General features: G+C 35.1%; 1 protein-coding gene across 2 annotated transcripts in view; it reads left to right on the top strand.

The window, feature by feature from the left end:
- The window catches only part of Epha3 (EPH receptor A3), a 311,853-nt gene that overhangs the window by 86,657 nt on the left and 198,390 nt on the right, over positions 1 to 26,806 (top strand). For both annotated transcript variants that reach the window (XM_036203814.1, XM_036203813.1), the window contains exon 3: positions 1,368 to 2,028. In XM_036203814.1, the coding sequence (XP_036059707.1) occupies positions 1,368 to 2,028 (661 nt within the window). The remainder of the gene's footprint in view (positions 1 to 1,367; positions 2,029 to 26,806) is intronic.

Raw genomic sequence — 26,806 nt, 5'->3', positions numbered from 1 at the left:
AGAGTATTTCAAATATAAATAACTCAAAATTTAGCAATTTAACTTTAGAAAAAAAATCAAATTTATATTAGAACACTTGATGAATTGAACTTACAAATAAATATGATGTGTAATGGGTGACATTTTCTAAGAATAATAGGGTTATTAATATCATGGAGGGAGAAAAACATATTCCAATTTTATTACACCATAAACAAGGGAATAAAGGCCAGAAATCTAACATGGCTCTTGAAAACAGTAAGTAGTTTTCATTGAAAAGACAGTTTCTATTCTCTATTTGAACTCTTTAAAAGTGAGCATGAAGGTGGGGACCATTTTTGAAGAAACTAAAATTCCAAACTTCAAGAGTTTAAAAGTTTTTGCATAGTCTCTGGGGAACCATGGAAGACTTTGAATTAAAAAAAGCATCTCAGTTAAAGACTAGTATTCCTGAAAAGTCTGGACAAAACTGTATGTGAGATGTAGAAAATACACACACAGGAATAACAGTTGGAGCAGCTGGCATAATAAATTTAGCAGCATGAGTAATATAAGCAATATTGTATTAAACTAAATTTCTCAAGCTTTATTATAGTGATCACAGAATGTAGTTCTTCACTGTTTTAAACTCTTAAAAAATTTTAAATCTTCTTTTATAGTGAGAGAAGTAATACTAATATAAATATAACTAATATAATAACAGCACATTAACTTTTTTCCTGTCCACATAAAAGTCCAGTATGGAAACTAAGGCGGAAAGAACTAAAATGTTCACTATATGGCTGTTTCTTTTTCACATATAATAACTAAGTATTTATTATGGAGAAGCTAGCATTTTCCCAACATGGCACCATAGAAATAACTGAGAATCTTTAAACATGTTTTGTGTGTTGTCATTTAGAGTCTCTGAAGTTTACTGTCTATCAAATTTACTTCAATCGTGTTTAAGTAGAGAGAAGGATAATTAATTTTAGGCACTGTGAGTTTTCATTTTCTTCTAAAAGAGACAGACTAAACACAGAATAGTAACAAGTCTTTGATGTGAATCACTGTGCACCATTAATTTCAGGTTTTCATCCTGCAGCATTTGGCTTTATATAAGGACTTGCCCAGTGGCCTTTTCCTGAATATCTAAAAGCTTACTGTGCAAGGCAAATGTATTTATGCAAATATCAACTGTTTTGTTGCACTGAATTTACCAAGGCTTGCCAATAATAAACATACACTAGAGGATTAGGAATTGGTCCACAGATCTCTCAGGTGCATAGCAACAAATTTTTGTTTATGCTGTTTTTGCGAGTCCATTTGCCTTGGTGCTTCTGTCCCGTGGGTGACATCATTATACTTACCTCACTAATTCTGTCTCTCCCTTTTGTTTGATGCTTCAGTGGGAAGAGATCAGTGGTGTTGATGAACATTACACACCCATCAGGACTTACCAGGTGTGCAATGTCATGGATCACAGCCAAAATAATTGGCTGAGGACAAACTGGGTCCCCAGAAACTCAGCTCAGAAGATCTATGTGGAACTCAAGTTCACACTACGGGACTGCAACAGCATTCCATTGGTTTTGGGGACTTGCAAGGAGACCTTTAACCTGTATTACATGGAGTCTGATGACGACCACGGTGTGAAGTTCCGAGAGCATCAGTTTACAAAGATTGACACCATTGCCGCTGATGAAAGTTTCACTCAGATGGATCTTGGGGACCGCATTCTGAAACTCAACACTGAGATTAGAGAAGTGGGACCCGTCAACAAAAAGGGGTTTTATTTGGCTTTTCAAGACGTTGGTGCTTGCGTTGCCTTGGTGTCTGTGAGAGTGTACTTCAAAAAGTGCCCGTTTACGGTAAAGAATCTGGCTATGTTTCCAGACACAGTACCCATGGACTCCCAGTCTTTGGTGGAGGTTAGGGGCTCTTGTGTCAATAATTCCAAAGAGGAGGATCCTCCCAGGATGTACTGCAGCACAGAGGGTGAATGGCTTGTCCCCATTGGCAAGTGTACCTGCAATGCTGGGTATGAAGAACGGGGTTTCATATGCCAAGGTAAGAGCCTTCCTTCTCTTTTTTCTTTACAGTTGAATTTGTCTCCTGTGAGTTTATTATAAAGTAATGATAATAAATTAACCTGATCTGATCTCACTTGGCAGCACAGCACAGCTCAGAATTACTAGTCTATTTATATGCTAAATTTATCCCATTTGATGTGTTGATTCATGATCTGTTGTGAAATATTAATGGGCGTAACTCTGGGGTGCTGAGCTGCACCCTGTAGAGGTGTCATATGTGCTATTTTTTCATTGTATTTTAATTTATTTAGTTAGTAGGAAGGATGCCCACATACATTGGTGTACTTTGTAAAGTATTAGGGCAGCTTAAGAAAATAGATTCTCCTTTTAACATTTGGATCCTGGGCATCAAAGTCAGGTTATCAAGCTTGATAATAGGCAACTTCACAAGTTGAACCATCTTCCAGGCTTGTGGTTGTCTTGCTAGCTAATGATTGATGGGTGATGTAACTGTAGCAATCGAAGTGGAATATATCTGCCTTTATTGACATTGAGGGTGGATACATTTTGGTACTCAAAAAGGATTAGGTATTTTGGTGACTGTATCTAGGTTCACCTATCTCAGTAATATTGTCTTAATATTTATAAAGTATATCCTGTTCTTCAGTGATAGTTGGCTACCAACTGGATTTTTAAATACTCTAAGAAAATCCTTTTCTTTAAAAATCCAAAGCTAATGGATTTGTATTTGCTTATTGTGGAGTAACTTTCTGTGGTGTGGGTCAGGGGGCAAAGAACTTGAAGTTCTGGGGGAAGAGAGGCAGGGAGCATCTGGGAGAAGTTGGAGGAGGAAAATCTGATCAATATATATTGTATGAAGAAAACAGGCAAAAATATTTTTAAGAAGAAAATTATAAATTATAGAAAGGTTATCTTCCCCCATTATTTTGATTTTCTGTTACTCAAAATATTATATGTATTTCCATTGAGTTGTATGTTATATATATTTTATAGCTTATTATCTGAGAACCTGAATTTTGTCATCAGTTTGAGTTTTATTTTTTAAATCTGTGTATTTGATATAAAAATCACTATATATATATTTGCATGTCAAATATTGCTTTATTAAAATAATTAAAAATCATGCATATGTAAACAAAAAGAAAAAAGTTTTCAAGTGTAATGCTAAAAAATTCCAATGGCAGAGTTTTAAGGTGTGCTTGCAGCTCTCTGTACACAGAAGTCTATATAAAATTATAAGTTTGTATATATCAGTCATGTAGCATTATAATCCTATTACTTTCAAAAAATTTTATTTACAATTAGGTAAGATTTTTGCACTGATCATGCTGAAAGTATCAATTAAATTTGAAGGGTACAAATATGTAGACAAATATAGTGCACAGTCCTGTGGTTTTGTTCATTTTCACACTTTTGTTTGCTATTAGCCTCTGTCATGAAAACAGAGTCTGTTAGTCCACTGATGGACATTCAGTAATCACAGTTCAGAAGCCCAAGTAAAGGAAATAAAGTACTCTCTATATGGCTTGTTCTTTCAAAAATGTGAACAGAGTATAGCACCCTTCCTTGGACTATAGGCATGGTTTAAAAAAAAAAAAAAAAAAAAAAAAAAAAAAACAACTCTTATTAGATAAGGGACTGGTGGGGTAGCAAAGTGGGTCAAGTGCTATTTGTGCAGGCATGGAGACCTGACTTAGATCTTTGGCGTTCACATAAAAGCCATATGTGGTGGTATTCATATGTAACCCCAGTGCTGATACAGGGAAGAAAGGAAGCCTCAGATTCTAGAGCTTGGTGGTCAGACAGTCTAGTCAAATCAGCATGTTCTGTGTTCTTTGAAAAAATTCTCTTTTAAAGGAAGAAAGGAAGAAAGAGAGAGAAAGAATAAAAGAAAGAAACAAAGAAAGAAACAAGGAAGGAAAGAAAGAAAGAAAGAAAGAAAGAAAGAAAGAAAGAAAGAAAAGAAGGAAGAAAGAAAAAATAAAAATAAAAATCCAACCAACCAAACAAATAATCTATGGAGATCAGTAGAGGATGATATGCAATATTGACCTCTGGCTTCCACATATCCACTCATGGACAACACTACATCCTTGTGCACATTCGCTTATACAGACAACTATTTACACTCAAATGTATTAAATAAGCACAAATTGTATACTCCAGCATCATAATTCACTGTATTGCTCAGAAAAAAAAGTCATAAGTATGGCATTATTAAGATGGTTTTATAAGTTCTAAAATTTTAAAAAATGTATAATTACACTTGCGTGAAATTCAGGATTGGAGAAAAATCTTCTGAATTCTGTTTTTTTTTTTTCAATCAAATATTTGCTTATGGTGTTTGCAAAACCTTGTATCAAATAAAATCATGAGGGACTATCCCAAAAAAGGAAAAAAAAAACTGTTCAGTTTACAAATATTTACTAGACATCTACTTCATTTTGGGGATAATATTAAAATTTTAAAGAATTTCTTTTGCATTAGCCACTTACTACATTATGGGCACTAAGCTACTCTCCTAAGCAATGCCAATGACCTATTTTATTTAGATCTCAAAATAACCTAGCAAGTCTACACTGTTTGCACTTTACATTAATAACATTAGTTGCTTTTATTTTAAATGTATTATTATTATTATTATTATTATTATTATTATTATTATTATATCATATCATTGTTATTTACATGTAAATTTATACCCAATGTGCATGCCCAGTTTCCATAGAATGACAGATCCTATGGAACTAGAGTTATATTGTGGCCCAGCATGGAGGCACTGGGAATTGAAACCAGGATTCTGGAGGAGCAGCCAGTGCTCTTCACCACTAAGCCATCCCTCTAGCCTCTGTTTTCGTTTTGAAATTCACATCTTGCCTTTAACCTCAATGCATTAGTATTGAAATTGAGATAGGTAGCCAGGCTGGGTTTTGGTCTCCATGTTAGCCCAAACTTCTTTCTTGACATTTTGCTTAACAGTGACAGAGGAGAGGGAATACAAGTGTACAGATTTTATGGGAGTAGTTTGAAGAGTTCATAAAAATTCATCAAAATCTCCTATAAGCCTTATATGCATCTGCTTATTTCTGACATCTATTTTGTTTTTCAGAATTTTAAAGATGAATAGTTACTTGAAAGATCTTTTTTTTGGGGGGTGGGGTTCTGTAAGCTATGTCTGGGTGGCAACTAAGAAAATTTAAATTTGCAGATTATCAAGAGACTTACACTTGCAAAACAGTCTGTGAAATGAGAAATTTCAGTGAGTATTCCCCACAGTCTATCAATGCAAAACAATAATATGCCAGACAAGGGAGAAATGCAGATGTATGAGTCATTGTATCTACCTTCCAGGAGCTCACAGTCTCGTCAGAATGACAGATGCATAAATTAATAATTTTGATGTAAGACAGACCAATTAATCTTCTGCCCTGTGTACTATGAGTTTTGCTAGTTTAGTAGAGGAAGAGATTAATATGGATTTCCAAATTAAACATAAAAATTGGTAATTAATTATGAGATGACTTTGTGTTGGTTTTAGACTCATTGTTATTGTGCATAGAAATTTTTGGAATATCAAGAAAAGAAAGAGTTGTCTTTAATGAATCTTACATATTCCAGAAACCACTTGTTATTACATCATTATAGTGAAATCCAAAAAATGTACAGAAGACACATGAGAGTGTTTTTTGTTGTTGTTGTTGCTTTTTTTTTTTTGAGTCTCTGTCACAGTAATGCCTTTAGAAAAAAATCAAATTTCATTTCTAGGCTATTTCCTAACATAGCTAATCTGATATGTCAATTATTTTCCCAATCTAGACAGATAATTAGGACACTTAATGTTCAGTGATCTGAATGATGAAAATATGATGATTTCTACTTGATAGGAAAATTACACTGATAAAAAGGTTTTGTATTTAACAAACATATCCACCAGTTTTCAAACAATGAACAGAAATAAAATTATCATTCTCCAGAGGCAAAATTCTATGTATGGAATTTTAATGTACATAATTTATATTTTTACAGTAATCCACTTTTCCTTTAGTATTTAAAATTATTAAGCAGTATCATTTGACCAGGAATTTAATTCAACATTTATCAAGCCATTAAGATGTGCAAAATTCAGGGTTGAATATTAGAATAAAAATCAAAAGGCAAATATCATCACTGATGAATTAATTTTTTTTTGTACTTAAAAATGTATATATTGGGGCTGGAGAGATAGATGGCTCAATAATTAAGAGTGCTTGCTGCTCTTGCAGAGTACCCAGTACCCATGCTAGGCATCTTATAACCACCTGTAACTACAGCACCAGGGTATCCAACTCCATGTTGTGGCCTCTGCATGCACATGTGACACACACACACACACACACACACACACACACACACACACACCACAAAGACAAATCCTTAAGATTAAAATATGTATCTGTCTTTAAAAATAATTGGATTTGTCTATGAGAGAAAACAGAATTTCAATTAAATTATTGAAGACATAAATAATAGTTCAGTGTAGCGCTTACATCTGTAATCCCAGTACTCAGGAGCTCCAGGCAGGTTAATTGCTCTGAATGCAAGGGCAGCCAGAGCTACAGTGTGGGCTTCAGGCAAGACTGGGCTATGGTATGAGATCCTGCCTCAAAAATTAAAGAGCCAATAAAAGATAAATCAATTAAGATAGAATCTAGAAAGTGAGCTATTGGTACTACTGTGGAAACCGGCATTCCTGTGGGAGAAAAGTTACAAGACAGTAATCCTCTCTGCAATAAGATGCAATGGTATGTAGCTGATCTTCCATCTTTTTTTTCTTTTTATTGAAAATAGATTCTTTTCTCTTACAATATATCCTGATTATAGTTGACCCTCTCTCTACTCCTCTCAGTTCCTCCCCACCTCCCCTCTGCTCCACATCAACTCCCTTTCTGCCCCTCATTAGAAAAGAACTTTCTTGTTTTGGATCCTGTCCTTATTCCTTTGTTTGAGTCCAAGAGATGAAATTCAGGAAAACAGAGGAAATGGTGTACCTTTATACTTCAGTGATTATGTAGAGGCAAAGAGTAAGATAGAAAGGAAATACTGGCAATAAAATCCTTTCAATAGCTGCTTGCCAAGAAAAGTAAGAAAACAGGAAATATGTAGTTCAGAGGATAAAGAAGACTTATTTCAATCAATGTGGGCAATAGATGCCCTTATGAAGGACCAGTTTGGCATAAGCTGGTGAGTAAGGCGGGGATGAATAAGGAAGGTAAGAAGTCATACATCATTTTGGCTTTCTAGAAATTCCTCTAGCATATCTCTTCTATTTAAATCAGTCATGGCTCCCATTTAACAAAAGGAGAAATCACTGTATATTTTTTCATTTGCAATGTACATAATTTAAACTTTATTTGGCTACATGCTAGATCTTGGATAGATTACTAGCTCAGTGCTAGAATGTAAACCTACTATGCACAAGGCTTCAGCCTTAAACTCCAGCACTCCAAAATAATAAAGACAAATGTGTAAATAAAAATAAAAAATGGATAAATTTGAATACCCAAATGATGATATAATTTTGTAAAACAATATCATGTGGTTTTGTTCAGCACTTGGTTATCTCTTACATAGCAGCATAAATCTTCACCGATTTTTTTCTTTTCCTTTTATAAATTGAAGGTGTGGTATATTTTGCATTGATTCCAGGAAAAGACATGGTCATCCTCCTGCCTTTTTAATTCCTGCTAATGAACTGTAATATCTACTTCAGTTTTATTTTGAAAAAAAATGAAAATGCTAATGGATTTTTATATGATCAATTAATGGCATTTGAGGCAGATAGCAGGAGGTTACTATAAATATTCCTTCTCTCACAAAATTTGTTTAGACTTAGTGTACCAAATACCTTATTACTGTCACTGAGGAATCTGTTGCTTGGTGCTTTATCTGCACTCTAATTGTGAAATGTTAACTTTATTCCATGCTTTACTACATTAGAAACTTAATAGAAAAGTGTGTTTGATATAATATTCCAAGACAGCCTAGACTATTTGACGACTGCTCAAAATTGCTTTGTTTACTGACGACTTCAGATTCCAACTTTCCTTCTCCACTCTTGTTTATGCCAGCTCAGAAACTCTTGGAGCAGCTGACAGGCTTCAAGTACAGGGTGACTTAAGGATTCGTCGTGCTGATCAGAGGAAACACAAAAGCAAAGACCTCACTGAAATATTTTTAGTGCTTTTGAGTCTGTGCACACAGCCATAGGCACTGTCTAGAACTTCAAAATGCTTTGGTAGTTGAATAAATTGAGAAAAAAATGCTTTCCCATAATTTCCAGAGAGGAATATCCTTGAGGAGAAAGACTATAAATATCTTTTCGACACTCTCTTTCCAGAATATGTAAGAAACTAACAGTGATTCTCAATGGTAAACTGATAGGATGAAAATAACTATGTAGTCGTTTCTGTCAACTCTGCATTCCTAGCATACAAGTCCTGAGGAGAACTTAGTTCACGTTGTTTATCTAGGCTATTCACTAAACCATGCAAATAAAAGCATGGATTTTATGTAGTTTGAAATGAGTACTTTGTCTATTATTAGGCCAGATACATGTACAATCAGCAAAACATAGACACATCTAAAGTGCCATTAAAGAGTAACAGATAGATGATATGAAGAAATTATTGTCTTTTCAATATTTTTCAATTTCGTGTATTTGATAAGTATTATCTTATTCTTTATAAAAATTAGTAACTGCTAAATTTAAGCCTGTATCCAGTGAAGAGCTAGTACCTTTTGAAAACTATTAACCCTTGAAACTTTCATCCCTTTTGTTTACACAGTTCTCACGATGTTGAATCCTCCTCTATTCCTTTTAACATGAGAATTACATTATTTAAAACTCAAGGATTTATCTTGAATTATTCAGATTTCTCATGTGTTTAAGATGATAGCTCCCTACTTTTCTTTGTCTTTAATTACCTATAATCCTTCAAGTCAGTGAATTTATTTATGCTGCTAGTCACTAATAATATAAATAAGTTTTCAGATATGAAATTAAACAGATGTGTTATGACAGATTTGTAATAGTTATAACTTGATTTATTTAGGAGCATACGTCTTCTCACAAATTTATAGAACAAGTTATTGGAACATTAACTTGAAGCTCAAACTTCAGCAAGCCAGTCCTTGAGGCTCAGCTTGCATTTAATTGCTCTAGTTAGCAAAAGGTCCTTGTCACTAGCAAGTGTGTGAGAAATGTTACTTGCTAAAACAATTTGATCTTCTGGTTCTTCATCCACAAATGGAAATACCATGAGATGGCCAATGAAGATCTTGCACAGCTCATTATATCACATCCAGCAGTATTTTAAAGATACACATCATTAGTGTCTCTAGTCAGCATCTCTGCAATGTATTAGCCGTCCTCTCTTTCTTGTTTCAATCTGTTTCATGACTTGAATAAGATAATCCCCATTTGGTAATCTTTCTGTTAGCTTTTAGTGATCTTGACAAGAGATTTATTATCAATGAATTTATTTACTTGCATTTATTATCATCCCTTCTCTGTTCACCTTCTCTCAGACAGCATGTTGTTCCTTTCAGGAGAGATTTATGGTTTGCCTGGGGATGTAGCTCAGTGGTAGAGTACTTGGTTACTGCTGGAATTAAAGATCCTGAGTTCAGCTTAGAGGGAAGGAGAAGGTGGAAGAGGAAGAGGAAGTTCCTTTTTAGTTCTATAAAACTTAGTCTACTTAATCCTATATAGTTTCTTTCTCCTGTTAACCTTTTAAAGTATTTTTATTTATTCACTGAAAATTTCACGCATGTGTATCATATTTCTAAGTTGTATCCACTTCTTGAAATCTTCCTGCCCCACTCCAACATCATTCCTGACCATCTTCATATCATTTCTGCCAACTTTTCTCTTTCTTCTTGTAAACACCAGTCACTTTGGGATTTTCTCATATTCTATTTGACATACTGCATTTTTTACATAGCATGAACCTTTTCAAGGAATTGTTTCAAATATTCCATTCATTTAAAGGTGGACATTTCTCTATTGCCTATTCAGAAACAGAGATTTCAACTGATGTGAGACAAAATAGTTTAACAAAACAAGTGAAGAAGAACAACAATGCAATTTAAAGTATGCTATAATATGCAAGGTATTTAATCTTCAAACGTTAACCCTACTTTTATAGTATGCTAATGTCCTAATAGTTATTTTTTCAAAGGGTGGGTTGTACTTAATGACCTTCTTTGAAAGAATCATGCAACTAGGAAATCAAGAAGGAAAGGAGATATGTGTTGAATGGGTTGACTTGGCTGTGAAGGAATGGCTTTGCTCATTTTGGATAATCTACATGTTCAGTTCCTTAAATATTCAAAAGATTGTGGAGAAGCTGAAAGTTGTGGGATGTATGTGCCAAGTGATCTTACATGAATTACTACATAACAGCCCTGAAAACCTTCAATCACGTTATGTCACTACACTACATAGAAAGTAATTAAAGTAAAATTTATTCAAATAATGAGAAGGGAGTGTATTTGATTTGTATTTTCTTATGGTATCGTGATTCAATTCTTTAGTTTCGCTAAAGACAAACAGTATACATTTCAACAATAGAGGTGCATGTTTAAGATACTAGAAAGATCTGTGAATTCTTTTTTTCTTTATAGACTACAAATGATATTTTAAAAGTAGTCAGAGATAATTTAATTGCAAACATTACATAATCATGGTTATACTTGGGAAGGTGAATGTTGATCCAGCTGTTCAAAAAATCCATACTGACTCAGGGATTAGCAATGAAGACTATGAATAATCATAAAATTCACTAGGAGTTCTACACATGTTAGGAGCATTAAACAGTGCTTTTAAAAATGTTTTCAGCTGGGCAGTGGTGGCACACGCCTGTAAATCCAGCACTCGGGAGGCAGAGGCAGGTGGATCTCTGTGAGTTTGAGGCCAGCCTGGTCTACAGAGCTAGTCCAAGACAGGCTCCAAAGCTACAAAGTAACCCTGTCTTGAAAAGCAAAAACAACAACAAAAAATGTTTTCATTTATTTCTTTAGCCCCCCCCTCTGAGTGTGTGTGTGTGTGTGTATGAGTGTGTGTGTGCATGAGTGTGCAACAGTGTGCCCATGGAGCACAGAGAACAAATTGCAGAAGTTGCTTCTGTCCTACCATCCAGGAACAGAGCTCAAGTGCTCAGGCTTGGAAGTAATCATTTTTATTTGCTGTGCTGATATCAAACACATCCAGCACACAGTTGCAACTAAAATTCTTGTTTTAGGAAAATGTGGATTTTTCACTGTGTGTGGATTAGCGTTAACTATGTAATATTATCAACTCAGAGATAAAAACAGTAAGACAGACCTTCTTTATTCCAACCTAGAAATGATTGCAAGGGTCCTTCTTTAAGTATTTTTCCTGAAGTCTAACATAAAACACAGATATCACTTATAGAATTTCTGGGTAATATTTCTTTGAGGAAACCAAGCTCCTGTTTTTCATTGTCATCCTCTATCATTATCACCACTCCTGCTCTGGTTACTATTATCAATATACAAAATTCTCAGGGCTTTAGATGCCTCTTCTGATCCAGGATTCAAAGGTCCAAATAGCAAGTGAAGTAAATGTTGACTAGCAAATGTGTGATCTTTGGGAAGCATAAGTAATTGGAAGATTGAGAAGTTTGTTTCTTAAGAGACCATTGTGAGTCATGAATCAAACATTCAGGGACAGTGTCCTGTGTGGTAAGCCTATATGACTAAAATTACTTCAGTTTAGAAGAGAAAGTACTTCTTCTGTACTTGAAACAAATTGTTTCTATTATAGTATTATTCTGTAAAACACTCTCTGCATTTTTGTCAGATATTGACTCATCTGTAAAGTGCTTAAACCTTTCCAAGAAAAATGATATAGCAACCCTTTTTGAGATGCTGAATAAGGTTTATGTGGAATATAAAAATACATATGTTGATGTATAATGCTTTATCTGGTAACTCATGGCAGTGCTACAAGAATTTACTATTAAACCTAACTGAACCTATATTAAGTGTTGATAGTTCTTTGATTTAGCTCAAAATCAAACTTCTTATAAATAGCCTTCATTGTTTTTAATTTGCTGAATGCCATTTCTCTAAATATGTTTTATGAAATGTAGTCTTGCTTGACTTTTGTAAAGGACATATGGATTTTATTTGTTGCATTTTATAACTATTCATATATTATCAAATACCCTATATTTGATACCACGCAAAATGCACTGCAAACTCTTGTGAAAACACATGTAACAATTATAAACACAGTTTAATAAATATATATTCCAATTTATTGATCTTATAAAGCAACATTTTCCAAAGTAAGGGAAATCAAACAACATGTAAATTAAACGGGGAGCATTGTCTTTTTCTCCCTTTCAGGTTCTTGGAGTCTGTTAAATGTGTTGGTAAGTGTTTCACAAAGGCTGCTTTTGTCCATCCATGGTCACTGAATGCTTTCCACCTTGTCCCCCGTGGTTTTCCCCCCTACAATTCTGCCTGTGTTTAGAGTTTTGGCAATCCCTCATTAGTTCCAGGGTAGCACTTGCAAGAACTAATGAAGGTTAACCTTACAGCTGTGGCAGCTGGCACTGAACATTAATAGAGAACAATTGTGAAGAGAAGGATAACTCTTGATAACATTTGATGATGGTATTTTTCAAATGAGAGCCACTTGGAAAGTACAAGGTGCTGATAAATGTGGTTTGCATGCTCCTCTGCAGACAAAACATCCTGTTTGCAGGTAGATCTGTATTCAGGGAAAGATGCATGACTTGGGAACATATCATTTAAAAGTAAAATGTGATTATATTCCTATTGCCAACACTGAAGTGTAGAGCTGTTAATCTTTCTTCAGAAAAACAATCACAATTTCAGTTTCTAATGAGACATATGTGAGAGAATATGTCCCAATGAAGAGTAATCATGGAACTCAGAACCACCACAATTTAGATACAGACTTTCTGTATCACAAAATAGTCAAGGACTGTGGGGATGGTTCAGTGAATAAGAGTGCTTATTATGAAAGCACTAAGACCTGTGTTTGAATACTTGCATGCACCTATAATGTTGGCGGAGTGTAATGTACCAGTAACCCCTAGCACTATGGGGATGAAGACAGAAGGATCAGGCTTGAGAGACTGTCTCAGGGGGATAAAGAAGAGGGGAAGACAACTGTCTTAATCAGTGTTCTATTGCTGTGAAGATACACTATGACCATGGTAACTCTTATAAAAAGAAATCATTTAATTGGGGGTTCCTTACAATTTCAGAAGAGTAGTCTGTGATCCTCATGACAGAGTATTATGGGGAGCACAGCAGCATGCAGACAGACATGATTGCTTACAGTTCTACACCCCAATCTAAAGGCAGCAGGAGAGAGGGGCCAGACCTCAATTCTCTCCCAAGTAGTGACACTCTTAATGACCAAGCATTCAAATCTACGAATGGTCTATGGGGATCACTCTTATTCAAACTACCACAATAGCCAATGTTCTCATCTTCTTCCAAATTTGCATGTGCAAACACATGTGTACATCCATCACATAATATACTACACATCCACTTATGTACACACACACAGAATAAACTAGGAAGAAACAAATACGATGCAAAAAGATATTCAATATTAAAAGACCCCAAATGTGAAAGTTTCAACAAAGAATGTTCAGATTAATGAAGAAGGAAGCAAAATGTGAAATTCAGAAGCAAATTTGAGTATATAATAAGTTGGGAAGTATATTGCTCTTCTCTGGTAGCTACTACAAAGGAATATATACATGATTCAGTGTATGAGACCTATTTGCTGTAATTTCATATAGCCATATGTACGATGAAGTCTTCAAATGCTCAATCATGACGTATCAAAGTCATGCAGAATATTGAGATGATTAACATGTAAAATTTATGTCGTGCAAGAAGAGTACATTTCTTATTCTTGGTCTTTGTACATGATAGAGTTAGTGTGAATGAATTTGTGCTAACAAATACAAGCATACTGCTCCTAAGAACAATAGTATACCCACTTTGAATGCTGGCTAAAGATTCCTGAAGACTTGTTGCTAAACTCTCAGGAAGACAGATCCATTGCTATAGAGTAAAATATTTCAACATTGCCTTCTTCCCCCCAACAAAAGTTATGCTAACTTCTACACCAAATATTCCTAGAAATGCATCAATATGTAAATCAGAGAAATGCCCTACCCCCAGAGGAGCCCTCAGATTTTAGGGAAATAACAGCAAGCCAAATGCTAGTATGAGTTATTTTAGAACATCACCCATGAAAGTGTTAAGTTGACCCCTAAGTGCTTAGTCAACTGATTTAATCACCTCCACCACTTCAGGACATTTAGCATTTATGTTTTTTACTACTAAAGAGAAGCAAAGAGTTACTGGTATCTCATGACATCCTAACACAAACTGAAGTATTCAGAGCAATATGATGGAAGCAGACACATAAATGCTGAATCAAGGCAGAGAAAGCCTAGTCTACGGGAATCTCTTTGAAGAAATAAAAGGTAAAACCCCACATGAGAGTGTAAACTGAAACCCAAGCTAACACATTTTAAAATAATGTCTCAGCATCGTTTGTTCTGGATTTACTAGAGACAGACATAACTTCTGAAGGCACAGGAGGCCTACTAACCGCTTCATTGATTCAACAGTGATGCCTCTAATCAAACTTAAGAGTATTTGGAGAAATAATAAAAATTTCAGGATTATTCAAGTGAAGTTGTTCTCAAGCAGCATAAAATGTTTGCCAAGATCTACACAAGGGCTTGATGATTAGTGGTCCTGCTGTGGTCATGAAGAGATGAGAGTAGAAACAGAGCCGAGAAGCTGTCAAACAGGAAGGGCTTAGAGGGTGAGTGTGATCCTTCCAGACACAGTTCACATGTCTTGATTCCATCTTACTGTAATGTGCTACAAACGTGGCAGGTAGATGGGAGTATATTGCGAGATATATTGTATTGCAATATTAATGTATTAATCATCTATGCATTAAAATTTACAAATTCTAATTCTAGAACTTTAAAAATAAAAGCAGCATGACAATAACAGCTGTGTGTTTAAGAAAAAGAAAAGAAAGAAAAGGACCATATCTTTGTCTTTTGTTGTTGTTATGTAACTGAGCCCGGAACTTCCTGTAAGTCTCTCAGTACTCTATGAGGAACACGCTAATATTCCTGACTTCAAAGGAGTAGAAACTGGAAGTTGGAAAAACGTGAACCAGTGTCTGAAGTCACAGTTGATAAATAACTGAATTTTAAAACTGCATGGAACACTGTTGTTGGACCCTATTCCCTCCTGTAAAAAAACAAGGAAAGAGAGGCACCTGAGGCCCTCTGATCAGCATCACAGGAGATAGGAAGCTGATAACTGGACTTCCTGCAAGCATGCTTCTTAATCTGTTGTCAGTGATTTCCAGCCCATTCTCTTTCAGAGACACATAATACATATTCAACCCTGGTTCCACTGCCAAGGCTGGTTGGTCCTTGGACGACTGGATTGGTTCCATCAATTAAGGGGATGGTCATTGGATTCTTATTTTACTTCCGTATTAACTCAAAAAAGAATTATATGCACTTACATATGGTGAGGACATATGCAGATATGCCCCCAACATATACTCACACTAAATTGATACTTTAATGTTTTTATATTTTTGGTTTAAGAAACAATACATCACAAAAAAAGAACAATGAGCTTGGCAGTACACCAGACTACCACCTACATCTTTCATCTTATATATATTCCCTTTATTCTTCAATTTTTAAAATATATTTTATGATAACCTATCCCAACCTGGATTTTGAGAACCTTGTCTTAAATACGAAACGTATAATTACATTTCAATTTCTGTAATCACTAACATAAAATGTCATTGATCCTCAACAAAAAGGCTTCATTAACCATACTTTGTCAGAATAGGAATAAGAGGACTTGCTAATTTATGTCATGTCACAATGGAAATTTAGGTGTGGCTCTGGAACCCAACACTTGCAGTCATTTAATAAATGAATATGTTTCACTTAATCATGTTTTTCCAAGTCACCATATTGTGAAAATTTTCAAGATTTTGCTTCCAAAATGCATACAAGCAAATTTAGTTAAGAGTTGAGAAACAAAAACAAAAACAAAAAAACAAAAAAAAAAACAAACCAAAACAACAACAAAAATACATTGCTAATGGTTAGCTAGGGAGACCAGAGCTTCACATTCATTAACACTAACCCCTTGATTCAATATGTAATTAAGTAAGACAACAACACAAAAAGATTTTCACAGAGTATAGTCTGGCTTTTGGTTTCTGGGCATGTGGAACTGAGTCACGCCTCTAATTACCTCTGCTTCTGTTTCCATTGCCCCTGCTGTTGCTGAGGACATGATTGATGGGAGATGATGCTGAGTGAGGAACCAGCATTCAGTAAGACACTTGCTATGTGCCCAGTGTTTATGCCTGCACAATATGCCTCATTATGAGCTTGACAGATCTCCAAGTGGCAGATTGGGAATGGTTTTTGGAGATGGCTGACATATCTGTTATAGGCTCTGTTATTTTTTTAAGCTCATAAATACCATTTTATGCAAGAATAGTTGCATGCAGGTAGGTACACATGTGTATGCATGTAAATAGGTATTTATTATAGGAATATAACATAATATCTGTTGTATTCTATACTTTAGATTTACATATTATATATACCTTATACATATATATATATACACTTATCATTATATATATTATATATATATATATATATATATGTTAGGTGATTAATGTGTTCTTATAAACATATTTTAAGTTCTTAATTTTTAACAAATTGCTGAAATCTATAGTAAAATATCAAATTGAATTTCAGATAGCATTATGCTAATTCATCTGTTCTATTGCTTTGTGTTAGGTTTTGGATGAGGCAACATTAAAACCATAGTTAAGCTAATGCTCACAGATTCCAAAATTTGTTAAGATTGTATATCCTATTAATTCTTTGAAGTTTCTTAGGCATATCAGTGTAGTTCAACGTACACATACTTTTCCAAGTTATCAGTGAGGATGCTTCCTAATAGGATCACATGTAGCTACTTTTCTTTGAAAGATGATGGATCACAAGCTTCTATGTTTCCTTGAAAACTGTCCAAAATTTTCAGCTTTCCAGAAGTTGAAGGTGGATTATTGACAATTTTTGTCATAATAGTGAAACTCTTTTAAATGCCAATATTAAAAAAAACAAAACAGGATGCTCAAGGGTTTCACTATTTATGGTTGTGCTTTCATGAGGAGAAACACTGCTTCAAATACAAGTCTGAGTAATGATGGTGGGTGGTGTAAGGGTGGTATTGGTGCTTTAGTGAGGAGCTGCACAGAAGAAGCTGGTTTTCAACTGACTCTGCCCTTCCTAAGGCTGACAGTTATTAGTGATGAAAAGAAAATGAAAACATTCATTGACTTGCTCTTTATTAAGCACAGTAGGTAAAGCAGATGAACACTTGAAAGCTCACTGAGTTGCCATCCAGAAATTTAAACATCCTCTCACTGGCTACTGGCCAAGGATATGCTATAAACTCTATGGGAGGGTCACCATTTCACAGAAATTGTCAGATCTGGTGGGCAAAGATTCTTTCTGTGCATTCTCCAGTAATAGAATCAAGACTTAACTCAGCAGGGTTCATGGGATTGCACTTGTTTGTGGGACTAAATATATATTTGAATGGAATACAAGGTAATATAAAGTTTCCTTAGAATGGAATAATGGTGTCACAAATTTAAATATTCCTTTGTTGTTTATATTGTCATTAAAATATGTTAAAACTATAGATACATTTGTTGTCATGGTTTTGCTTTTTTTTTTTTTTTTTTTACCTAGACTATTATGTAAGAGTCCAAAGGGAACTATTAAACATAACACTAAGACATGATTAGTAAATCTGATTCTAGATATGAATGCTTTTAAAGATAAAAACACGACCCGTTTATGTTAGAGATTGCATTGATTCTAAGATAAGTGTCACAGATTTCTTTTCCATAACACATTTTTAGAACATGATTCTGAAGCTATACACAATGGGAGAATATCTTATGTGAATATTTATGAGCCTTTCTATTATCAGTGTGTTATTATTGATTAATTAATGTTCTATATGAATGTCTAAAGGAAAATAGGAACCAATTTGAAATGTGAGTAGTATTTTTTCATGGAAACACACATGCTGGGTTAGGAGGTTCTAGCGCTGATTCCACGCCCCCACCTTTAGTTATTTCAGAAACACGGCATTACCCTTTCCTATAGAAATCATTTCCTATGAAATTTAAAATCTAACTCCATAACATAGACAGATTATCTGCTACAAGAGCCAGTCTTCTTGATCAGAAACGTAAGGTTTTAAGAGCTTCCAGGCAGATGTCTTAAAGTAACAAGAAAATGACTAAGCAGATTCTACTAAATTACTGAAAACTTATTTGGCCTCACAGGAGTTCATCCTTTTTTAAAATAAAAAATCTGTGCAGAGGAATGAATGGTATGCTTAGATGAGGAATTGCCTTTGCCTTTATTTCGATACATGTTTTCTTTTTTTTTTTTTTGAGACAGGGTTTCTCTGTGTAGCTTTGTGCCTTTCCTGGAACTCACTTGGTAGCCCAGGCTGGCCTCGAACTCCCAGAGATCTACCTGGCTCTGCCTTCTGAGTGCTGGGATTACAGGCATGCGCCGCCGCCGCCACCACCACTGCCTGGCTTCTTTTTAATTGTTAATGTTCTGTTTTTAAGACAAAGTGTCATATAGTCTCCTATGATTCAGAAAACCAAATGCATTACAGGATTGCAACATGGACAAAGAAAAGAAAAATTATTCATCATTGTGCATTTGAATTATTAGTACATGCTTAAATTATATTGGCCCCACTTAAACAACATGATCATTACATGATATATTCTCCCTCACTTTGAACACAGAAAACAAAGATGAATTATATCAATGCTTTAGTCAGTATCTGTTGTGGGAATCAAAGGACCTGCGTTTTGCCATGACTCTAAACCTTTCTAACAGCATGAAACAGTGTACAAATTACTTATCCATTTGGGTTAATTTCCTCCCATGTAAATTGGAGAACACTGAAAATGTTATCTGCCTCATAGTTTCTGGGGTCAAAGTGACATGAATACAAGGTTTGCAACACATCCTTGCAAGTACATAGACAGTGCTTAATTTGGACTGACTTGTGTCCTAACAAGAGAAAATTCTCTAATAGGGGAAAGTCAGCTGTCTAACATCTTTTCTCCTAGATTTTTTAGAAACCCAAACAGCCAAGGATTTACCCTCCAATACCAAGCCAACATAAACTTAACCAAACAGTATACAGTTCATCTTATAACATAAACTATTTCTTTAAGTCTAAATTGAGAGATCTTCAATTCTTAAACATATTTAGAACTTCAACTGATCCATGGTTGAATAATTTTTCAAAATCAAATCACTTTACTTGGTTTGGTAGTTGGTTTTGATGGTCTGTCTACCAAGGTTCAGGCTTGTTTGTTTTAAAAATGGCAAATCATACCGTTCTCAGTTCTTCTTACCTTCAGAACTACTTTTCTATGGTATGTTTTTGAAGAAACATACAAAATTATTAGTTTATAATCAATATCAGATAATTCATATTTTATAAACATCAATAAACTTGAATCCTGTGCATAACATCTGACAATCACTTTTAAACCCCCCTCCTGTGCATTCTATTGTACAAGACTGTAAATATGTAGGGAAGTGTGTGTGTGTGTGTGTGTGTGTGTGTGTGTGTGCGCGCGCGCGCGCACGCGTGCGCGCTCATGTGTGTTTTGTAATGTTGACATGTGTAGGTCCGAGAGCAGCTAGTAGTTAAGACATCAGGCAAGATTAAAATGAAGCAGAAATAAGAGAAAGTGTAAGTATATTATGTAATAGGCTTCATTCAAAATAGTCAGAGAGAATCCATCACTATGTCCAGGAGTCTATCAATTTTATATATGTTCTGGAATGTAATTATTCTGAATAGCCAGTTATTCATACTTGGAATGTTCTAAATATTATTTCTATGTGGTTTTATTTGCATTAAAATAGAAGTTTTCACATTAAGAAACACATTATGGCTACTAATATTAAATCAATTTTAAATGAATTGTTTGTAATTATTGAGAAATCAGTCATGGCTTCTTTAGGTAATTCTGAAAATAACCTTAGCTTTAGAGGCAGTCTTGCCTAGATATTAAAGATATAAGCTCCAGGGATCAGTTTCAGGTCTCTGATTCCTCATTTATAAGTCATTATTTCTTTTATATGTGTTTCTTGAGTAAATATTAAGTGGTAGTTAGGAACTAATACATCTCTAAGTAATGACTGTTAAGTCACTGTTCAGTGTGTTAAGAAAAGCACCTATAAGTTATGACACTGATTTAAACCCTGGAATTTGAAACAAAGTTGTTTGAGTGTCTAGTGTCCCTTCAGGAATAAGCTGCAAATCTTATTTGTGTAGGAAAAGTTGATTCATAACTTTCTCTATGATTTCAAGAACCTTTAAGTTATTTTTATTTGTTTTAACTCTTCAGGAAAATTTACTATAGTAATTCATAGTGGGGATATCCCAGAACATGACAGCTATTATTTGAGGCAGTTTATTTTTAATGTCCCATGTCCAAGAATGACTAACTCTTGTTTAAGCTGAAAAGGTCAAATGACTTAAGCTTCCAAAAATGTATTTAGCAAATTTCACATTGCTTTCAGCACTGTGGGTCCTTTCACAAAGTATGAACACGCTGGGGCTGTAAGCAAAGTGAATTTACAAGGTTAATTATAGTGTATTCTACATAGCACAGTCATTTTGTTCGTAGTTCAATATTATGTTTGGCGTGTGTGAAAGTAATGCAAAGTGGATTTGCTGTGACTTTGACTTTGCTATTCTTAGTTAGAAATGACTGTTCTCTTAGACATATTCCCCAGATAAAATGTCCACTGAGAGTTACTTAAATAACAAAAACAAAGAAGTTTCTGCTGAGAATAGTTTTAGTTGTTGGTTGACATTCAGGGACAGAGTGTATATGTGTGTGTGTGTGTGTGTGTGTGTGTGTGTGTGTGTGTGTGTGTGTGTGTGTATGGCAATGTATATTAGGTGGTAAACAGTTTTTAAAAAGAAAGCAAAGTATTGAGAGTGAAAACTTGAAAGCTTTTAAAACAAATGTAGAGAATAGGAATTTGAAAACCTGCTAATACAATTAGCATAAGTGAATTACTAGTTTTCATCTAAAGGCTTCAGATGTACATCTTATCTACAAACACAATTTAGCACATAGATTGCATTTGTCATTCATCAAGCTAGGGAAGATATGATGAGAGGCAAAACAATGTTATGTTGTTGTTGTTTTTAATGAAAAATTTGTATGTAAAACCATGGGGCATAACATTGACAAGGTAAATACTTTATGTGATGATGAGACTAGGAATTAATTGTCATATATAATTTGGTTACCTATTAAGTTTAATTCACTAAATACAGTTTTGTGCATGATTCAATGCTCGTGAGGAGTGTCCTGGGTTCTCAAGATACTTAAAATCTCTTGGAAGATTAAATCATAAGGGGATGTGGAAAGAATGTAAGAGCCAAAGGATGAGGGCATGTGCCATAAAAAGATTTCTTCTCGGCATGAAATAACCCTTATGAATTCATTGGTTACTTGTGCATGGTCTATACAAAGTTGTGCCTGTAAATATTCCATCAAAGGTGGGTCTTGGTGTGTTCTCTGAGACCTGCTTAAGGGTCTATTGTCAGGAGATGGTGGCTATGACTGGGAGTATCATGTTATTCAGTGCTGTAGACACTGGTAAATTTGCCTGCTGGTGTCTCTAATCAAACTCTAAGTAACACAGAAAAAGAAAACATAAAATAGAGGACTGGCAGATTCGGAAGATGAAGGGTTTGAGTGAAGAGATAGGCAGATACCTGAAGTTAATGTGGTTAAAAGTCATCATATACATAAAAGAATCTGTCAGTGATAAAAAAAAATAAGTAAAAAAAATGCACAGATGTATGATCATATGGCATGAATGGACCCATATTCTTGATACTAATAACTAAGACACAGGCATTTAAACTGAAAAATTTCCACAGAAATCTAGAACACCTCTGAAATTGAAATCCATATAATCTAGAGATTCGGTCTTCCCAGAGAGATACACAGAATTTATTGTTTTAAGGAAGCTATAATTTTACATACTCAACTTCTGTATGTGTGAAAGCTGACCTGTCTAGGAATTGTATTGTATTTAAACCCAGGCTGTCAAGCTTGTATTTATTCCCCACTTATTTTTCACAGTTCTGTCTCCCTCTTCCTTCCCCCTCTCTCTGTGTGTATCCTTACATACATAATTACAACCTATTCAATCTCCATACTGTTATTTGTAGACATGCTTACATCAATGGTAGGAAGTCCAACAGACCTCAATGCTAATGAAGTAACGGCAGACAACTAAGGAAGGCTGAGAGTGGGAGAGAAATCTTTCCCTGGGAAGAGCACACCTATTTGTTATCCAAGATCCACATTATTTTGAAATATCAACATTTATAATCAATCCAACGAAATATTTTAAATTTCCAGTAGCTTTTGTTTTAAGAAACTTTTAAAACATTAATTTAAAACGAGTTTATATATAGACTTTAAAATTATTACAGAGCGTGAGTAATAAATGTTTCTCATTTACAGATCTAGGCCAATCACTTTATACCATCAAGGGAGAGTTAGAGATCCAATGAAACTAGGCAAATGAGCACAAGGCACCAAAGCTAGTAAGTAGTAGATCCTCAACTAGAAAGCGGGGTCTATAAAAAAGTGACAGGTTTCATGAATGAGCTAACTGTAAGAATGATATTTTACTTGTAAAATATAATTCTTAAAGCGATGGATACTTTGAAGATAGGGGCTTTTTCCTAGATTTACCTGTCAATCAACTCAAAAAATAAGTCTCATTTGCCTCAACTGAAAATATTACTGTATTTACACATAAAGATGTGAAGTTATATTAGAATAAATAACTCAGATCAAAGGATTTTAATTTTCTTTGAATGCAGTACTCCTAATTAGCTATTGAAAATTCTTAAGCAATAAGAAAGAAACAGTACAATGTTAGTATAACACTTACCAGTCAGTATCATGTTACACGATTACATGAAACCAAGTTATTCTTTCAGAAAAAAAGAGTTTGTTATAAATCAAAGAATGTATACGTAAATGTTAATATTTGTGTGTGTTTTTATAGTATTCAGGAGTTATTCTCAGAATTTAATGTACAGATGGACAGCAGGGGCTCTTTCCAGAAAGACTCACTTTAAGACTGCATTACTATTAGTTTTATATTTATTTATTTACTTATGCAGTATTATGCAAGTGCCCTTATCAGCTGAACACTCTTGTTGGCTTGAAATTTCAGTTTTGTGTGAGGTTCAGATGTTGCATTTCTTTGATTATCTGAAGAGGTTGTCCCACTGGAGAGTAAAAGGATCATTTGCTCATTATTTGCAAGGTTCTTGGCTGAGAGTCTTATTGCCAAAAATAAATTAATAAGGAAAAAAAAAGAACCGGGTGGTGGTGGTGCACGCCTTTAATCCCAGCACTCAGGAGGCAGAAGCAGGCCTATCTCTGTGAGTTAGAGGCCAGCCTGGTCTGCAAAGTGAGTTCCAGGAAAGGCGCAAAGCTCCACAGAGAAAACTTGTCTGGAAAAACCAAAAAAAAAAAAACAATCAATGTTTTCCAAGTTTTGAATGATAGCAATGGAGGGCTAAAGATCCAAGAAAGCTGTATTTTATCTTTGTTTTGACAAGGAATAGTCATGCAAAAGTGTTGCCAGTTGTAACTCAATGGAAGCCTATGTGTTCAGATGCTCCACTGTGTCCTCCTCCTCCATCTCCTCCTCCTCCTCCTCCTCATTATTATTATTATTATTATTATTATTATTATTATTATCCCTCTCCTTTCTCTTCCTCCTCTTCTACTTCTCTTCAAGATTATAATTTAATTGCATTTCTCCCTTTCCTTTCCTCTCCACAAAACTTTCAAAGTACACTTTCCAACACTACTTCAATTTCTGGCAATTTTTTAAAAAATAATTTTTATTGTATTTTTTTCCTGCTAAAGAGCAAGACTACTGTCATCTGAGACTCTTCAGAGGAGAAAAGAGAAGTCTTTTCCATTTTCAGTGAAAAAGAACAAAGAGTTAGAATTAGAATTGTTTTTTTTTCTTTCTCTTGGTCTCTTTTTTTTCTTTCTTTTTTTCTTTTTTGGGTCGGGGGGAGGGCAATATCCAGCTCCCAAATAATCACACAAGGAGACTTATTTCTTATGAACACTTGGCCTTATCTTGGCTTATTTCTAGCCAGCTTTTCTTAAGTTATCCCATCTGACTTTTGCCTCTGGGCTTTTACTTTTCTCTGTTTGTGTATATCTTTTCTTTCCTTCTTATTCTATGCCTGCCCGTATACCTGGCCCCCAGCATCCTTCTCTCCATTTCTTGTTCCTTGATATCCTCTTCCCAGATTTCTCCTCTTATTTATTCTCTCTGCCTTCTAGTCCTATCTATTCTTTCTCCATCCTAACTATTAGCCATTGAGCTCTACATTAGACCAATCAGGTGTTTTAGACAGGCAAAGCAATACAGCTTCACATAGTTAAAGAAATAAAAGTTACACATAAAAGAATGCAATACATCTTTGCATCATTAAACAAATGTTTCACAGCATAAACATATGTAACTCACTTTCAACTAGAATTCTGCAATATAGAATGACCCTATGGTTCATTCCAAAGTGAATTATTTCAGTTTTCATGGCACAAGCCCCAGCAACCACACACCTTTATACGATTTTAGAGAATAAGGTGATAGATGTTCATAAGACATGTTTCTTTAAGAATGATGTGTTTCCAAACAGCCAGCTCATGCACTAAAGACAGGTCTGGGTCCCACAGCCTGGGTGCCTCCCAAACAGTTCAAGCTATTCAATTGTCTCACTTATCCAGAGGGCCTGATCCAGCTGAGAGCTCCACAGCCTTTGGTTCATAATTCATGTGCTTCCATTTGTTTGGCTATTTGTCCCTGTGCTTTTTCAATCTTGGTCTCAACAATTCACACTCTTACAGTCCCTCCTCTTTCTCGACAATTGGACTCCTGGAGCTCCACCTGGGGCCTGGTCAAGGATCTCTGCATCCACTTCCATCAGTTATTGGATGAGAGTTCCAGCACGACTGTTAGGGTGTTTGGCCATCTGATCACCAGACTAGGTCAGGAACCTTGGGCTTACACAGGGACACTTTGCTCAGCCTGGAAGGAGGGGACTGGACCTGCCTAAACTGAATCCACCAGGTTTAAATGAATCCTCAGGGGAGTCTTGGCCCTGGAGGAGATGGGAATGGAGGGGAGGGACAGGGGGGAAGGTGGGGACAGGGCAGGAGGGGGAGGACAGGGGAACCCATGGCTGATGTGTAAAATTAAAACACAAATATTAAATTAAAGAAGAAGAGAAAAAAAAGCTACATAGATCCTTAAAGTAAAAAAAAAAATGATGTGTTTAAGAAATAAAAATAAAGTATTTAGAAGTTGAGCAAAGAAGACCTATTTCCAGCCAGATTTAAAGACTGAAAAACTTTGTTACCAGGAGGACCAAAGTCCTGGTACCCACTAGGTGTCTAGACATCTAGGCATCAGGTGGTTGTTAAATGGGATAGACAAGAGCATATAAGGGAAACAAAATTCATGTTGAAGATAAAAAGGAGTCAAGTGCTTCAAATAACTTAAATAACTTTAATGAAATGAATAATATATTTTAAGTTTCATATTGAAAGAAAATATATTTTTTAATTGCTACATTTTAAGTATGAAGTGTTTCTACCAAAAGGCTAAAGTGCTGGAGTCTGTTACCCATCTGCTAGTCTTAGTCACCATTTAGCTGTGGTTTGGCCATGAGAACTCTGACATAGTCATTGGATGATTCCACTGATGGGTTTGGAGTGTGGAGGCTGCCTCTAGAAGGTGGAAGAATGAAGAGAGGCCTGGTTGACAGAACTACATCTGTATGTCTGTGCTTTGGAAGTGTGTGTCCTGCCCCTTTCTCTTTGCTTCTTGTCCACACAAGGTGAGCTGCTTTGCATATGGCCCATACTGCTCTTCAGCTTCCCTCAGACCCTAAGCAATCAAACCAGACCAAGGTGAACAGAGATCTTTGGAGCACTGACCTTAAACATATCTTCCCAATCTTTCCTTGTTCATGGCATGTTTTTTCTCAGATGCCGAGTATCTGTGATATTTTCAATTCATTGGAAAATGGGAAATTTTAATTGTGGGAAAAGATAGTATTGATAATAATTGTAATTGTGCACAGAAGCCATTTCTGAATATGGAGCCAGATTAAATAATGGAAGATAGTGAATATCAGTATACCCTATAATCTGTTCTCTCCAACTTGAGAATAGGAAAAGAAAGACATAAGGATTGAGTTGTTTTAATTAATTTAAATAATAATTACAAAAAGAATCTCTCTCTCTCTTCAATCCATACTTCAGTCTAGAACAGATTTAGCTGTAAGTAAACGTTGCCATGCATTGAGGTCATTTTGTTATTAGAATTAGATAGAATGTACATCAGTTGCTGTTCCAGTACCTGAATCTACTATGTATAACACATGCTGCCTTTAAAGGTGTAAAAGAATGGGATATACTTTATATTCAAACATGGTCAGGTTAGGACTGATAA

This window comes from Onychomys torridus, chromosome 12 (genome assembly GCF_903995425.1).
Source record: "Onychomys torridus chromosome 12, mOncTor1.1, whole genome shotgun sequence".
Classification (NCBI taxonomy): Eukaryota; Metazoa; Chordata; class Mammalia; order Rodentia; family Cricetidae; genus Onychomys; species Onychomys torridus.
This window is presented reverse-complemented; position numbering and strand designations above follow the sequence as displayed.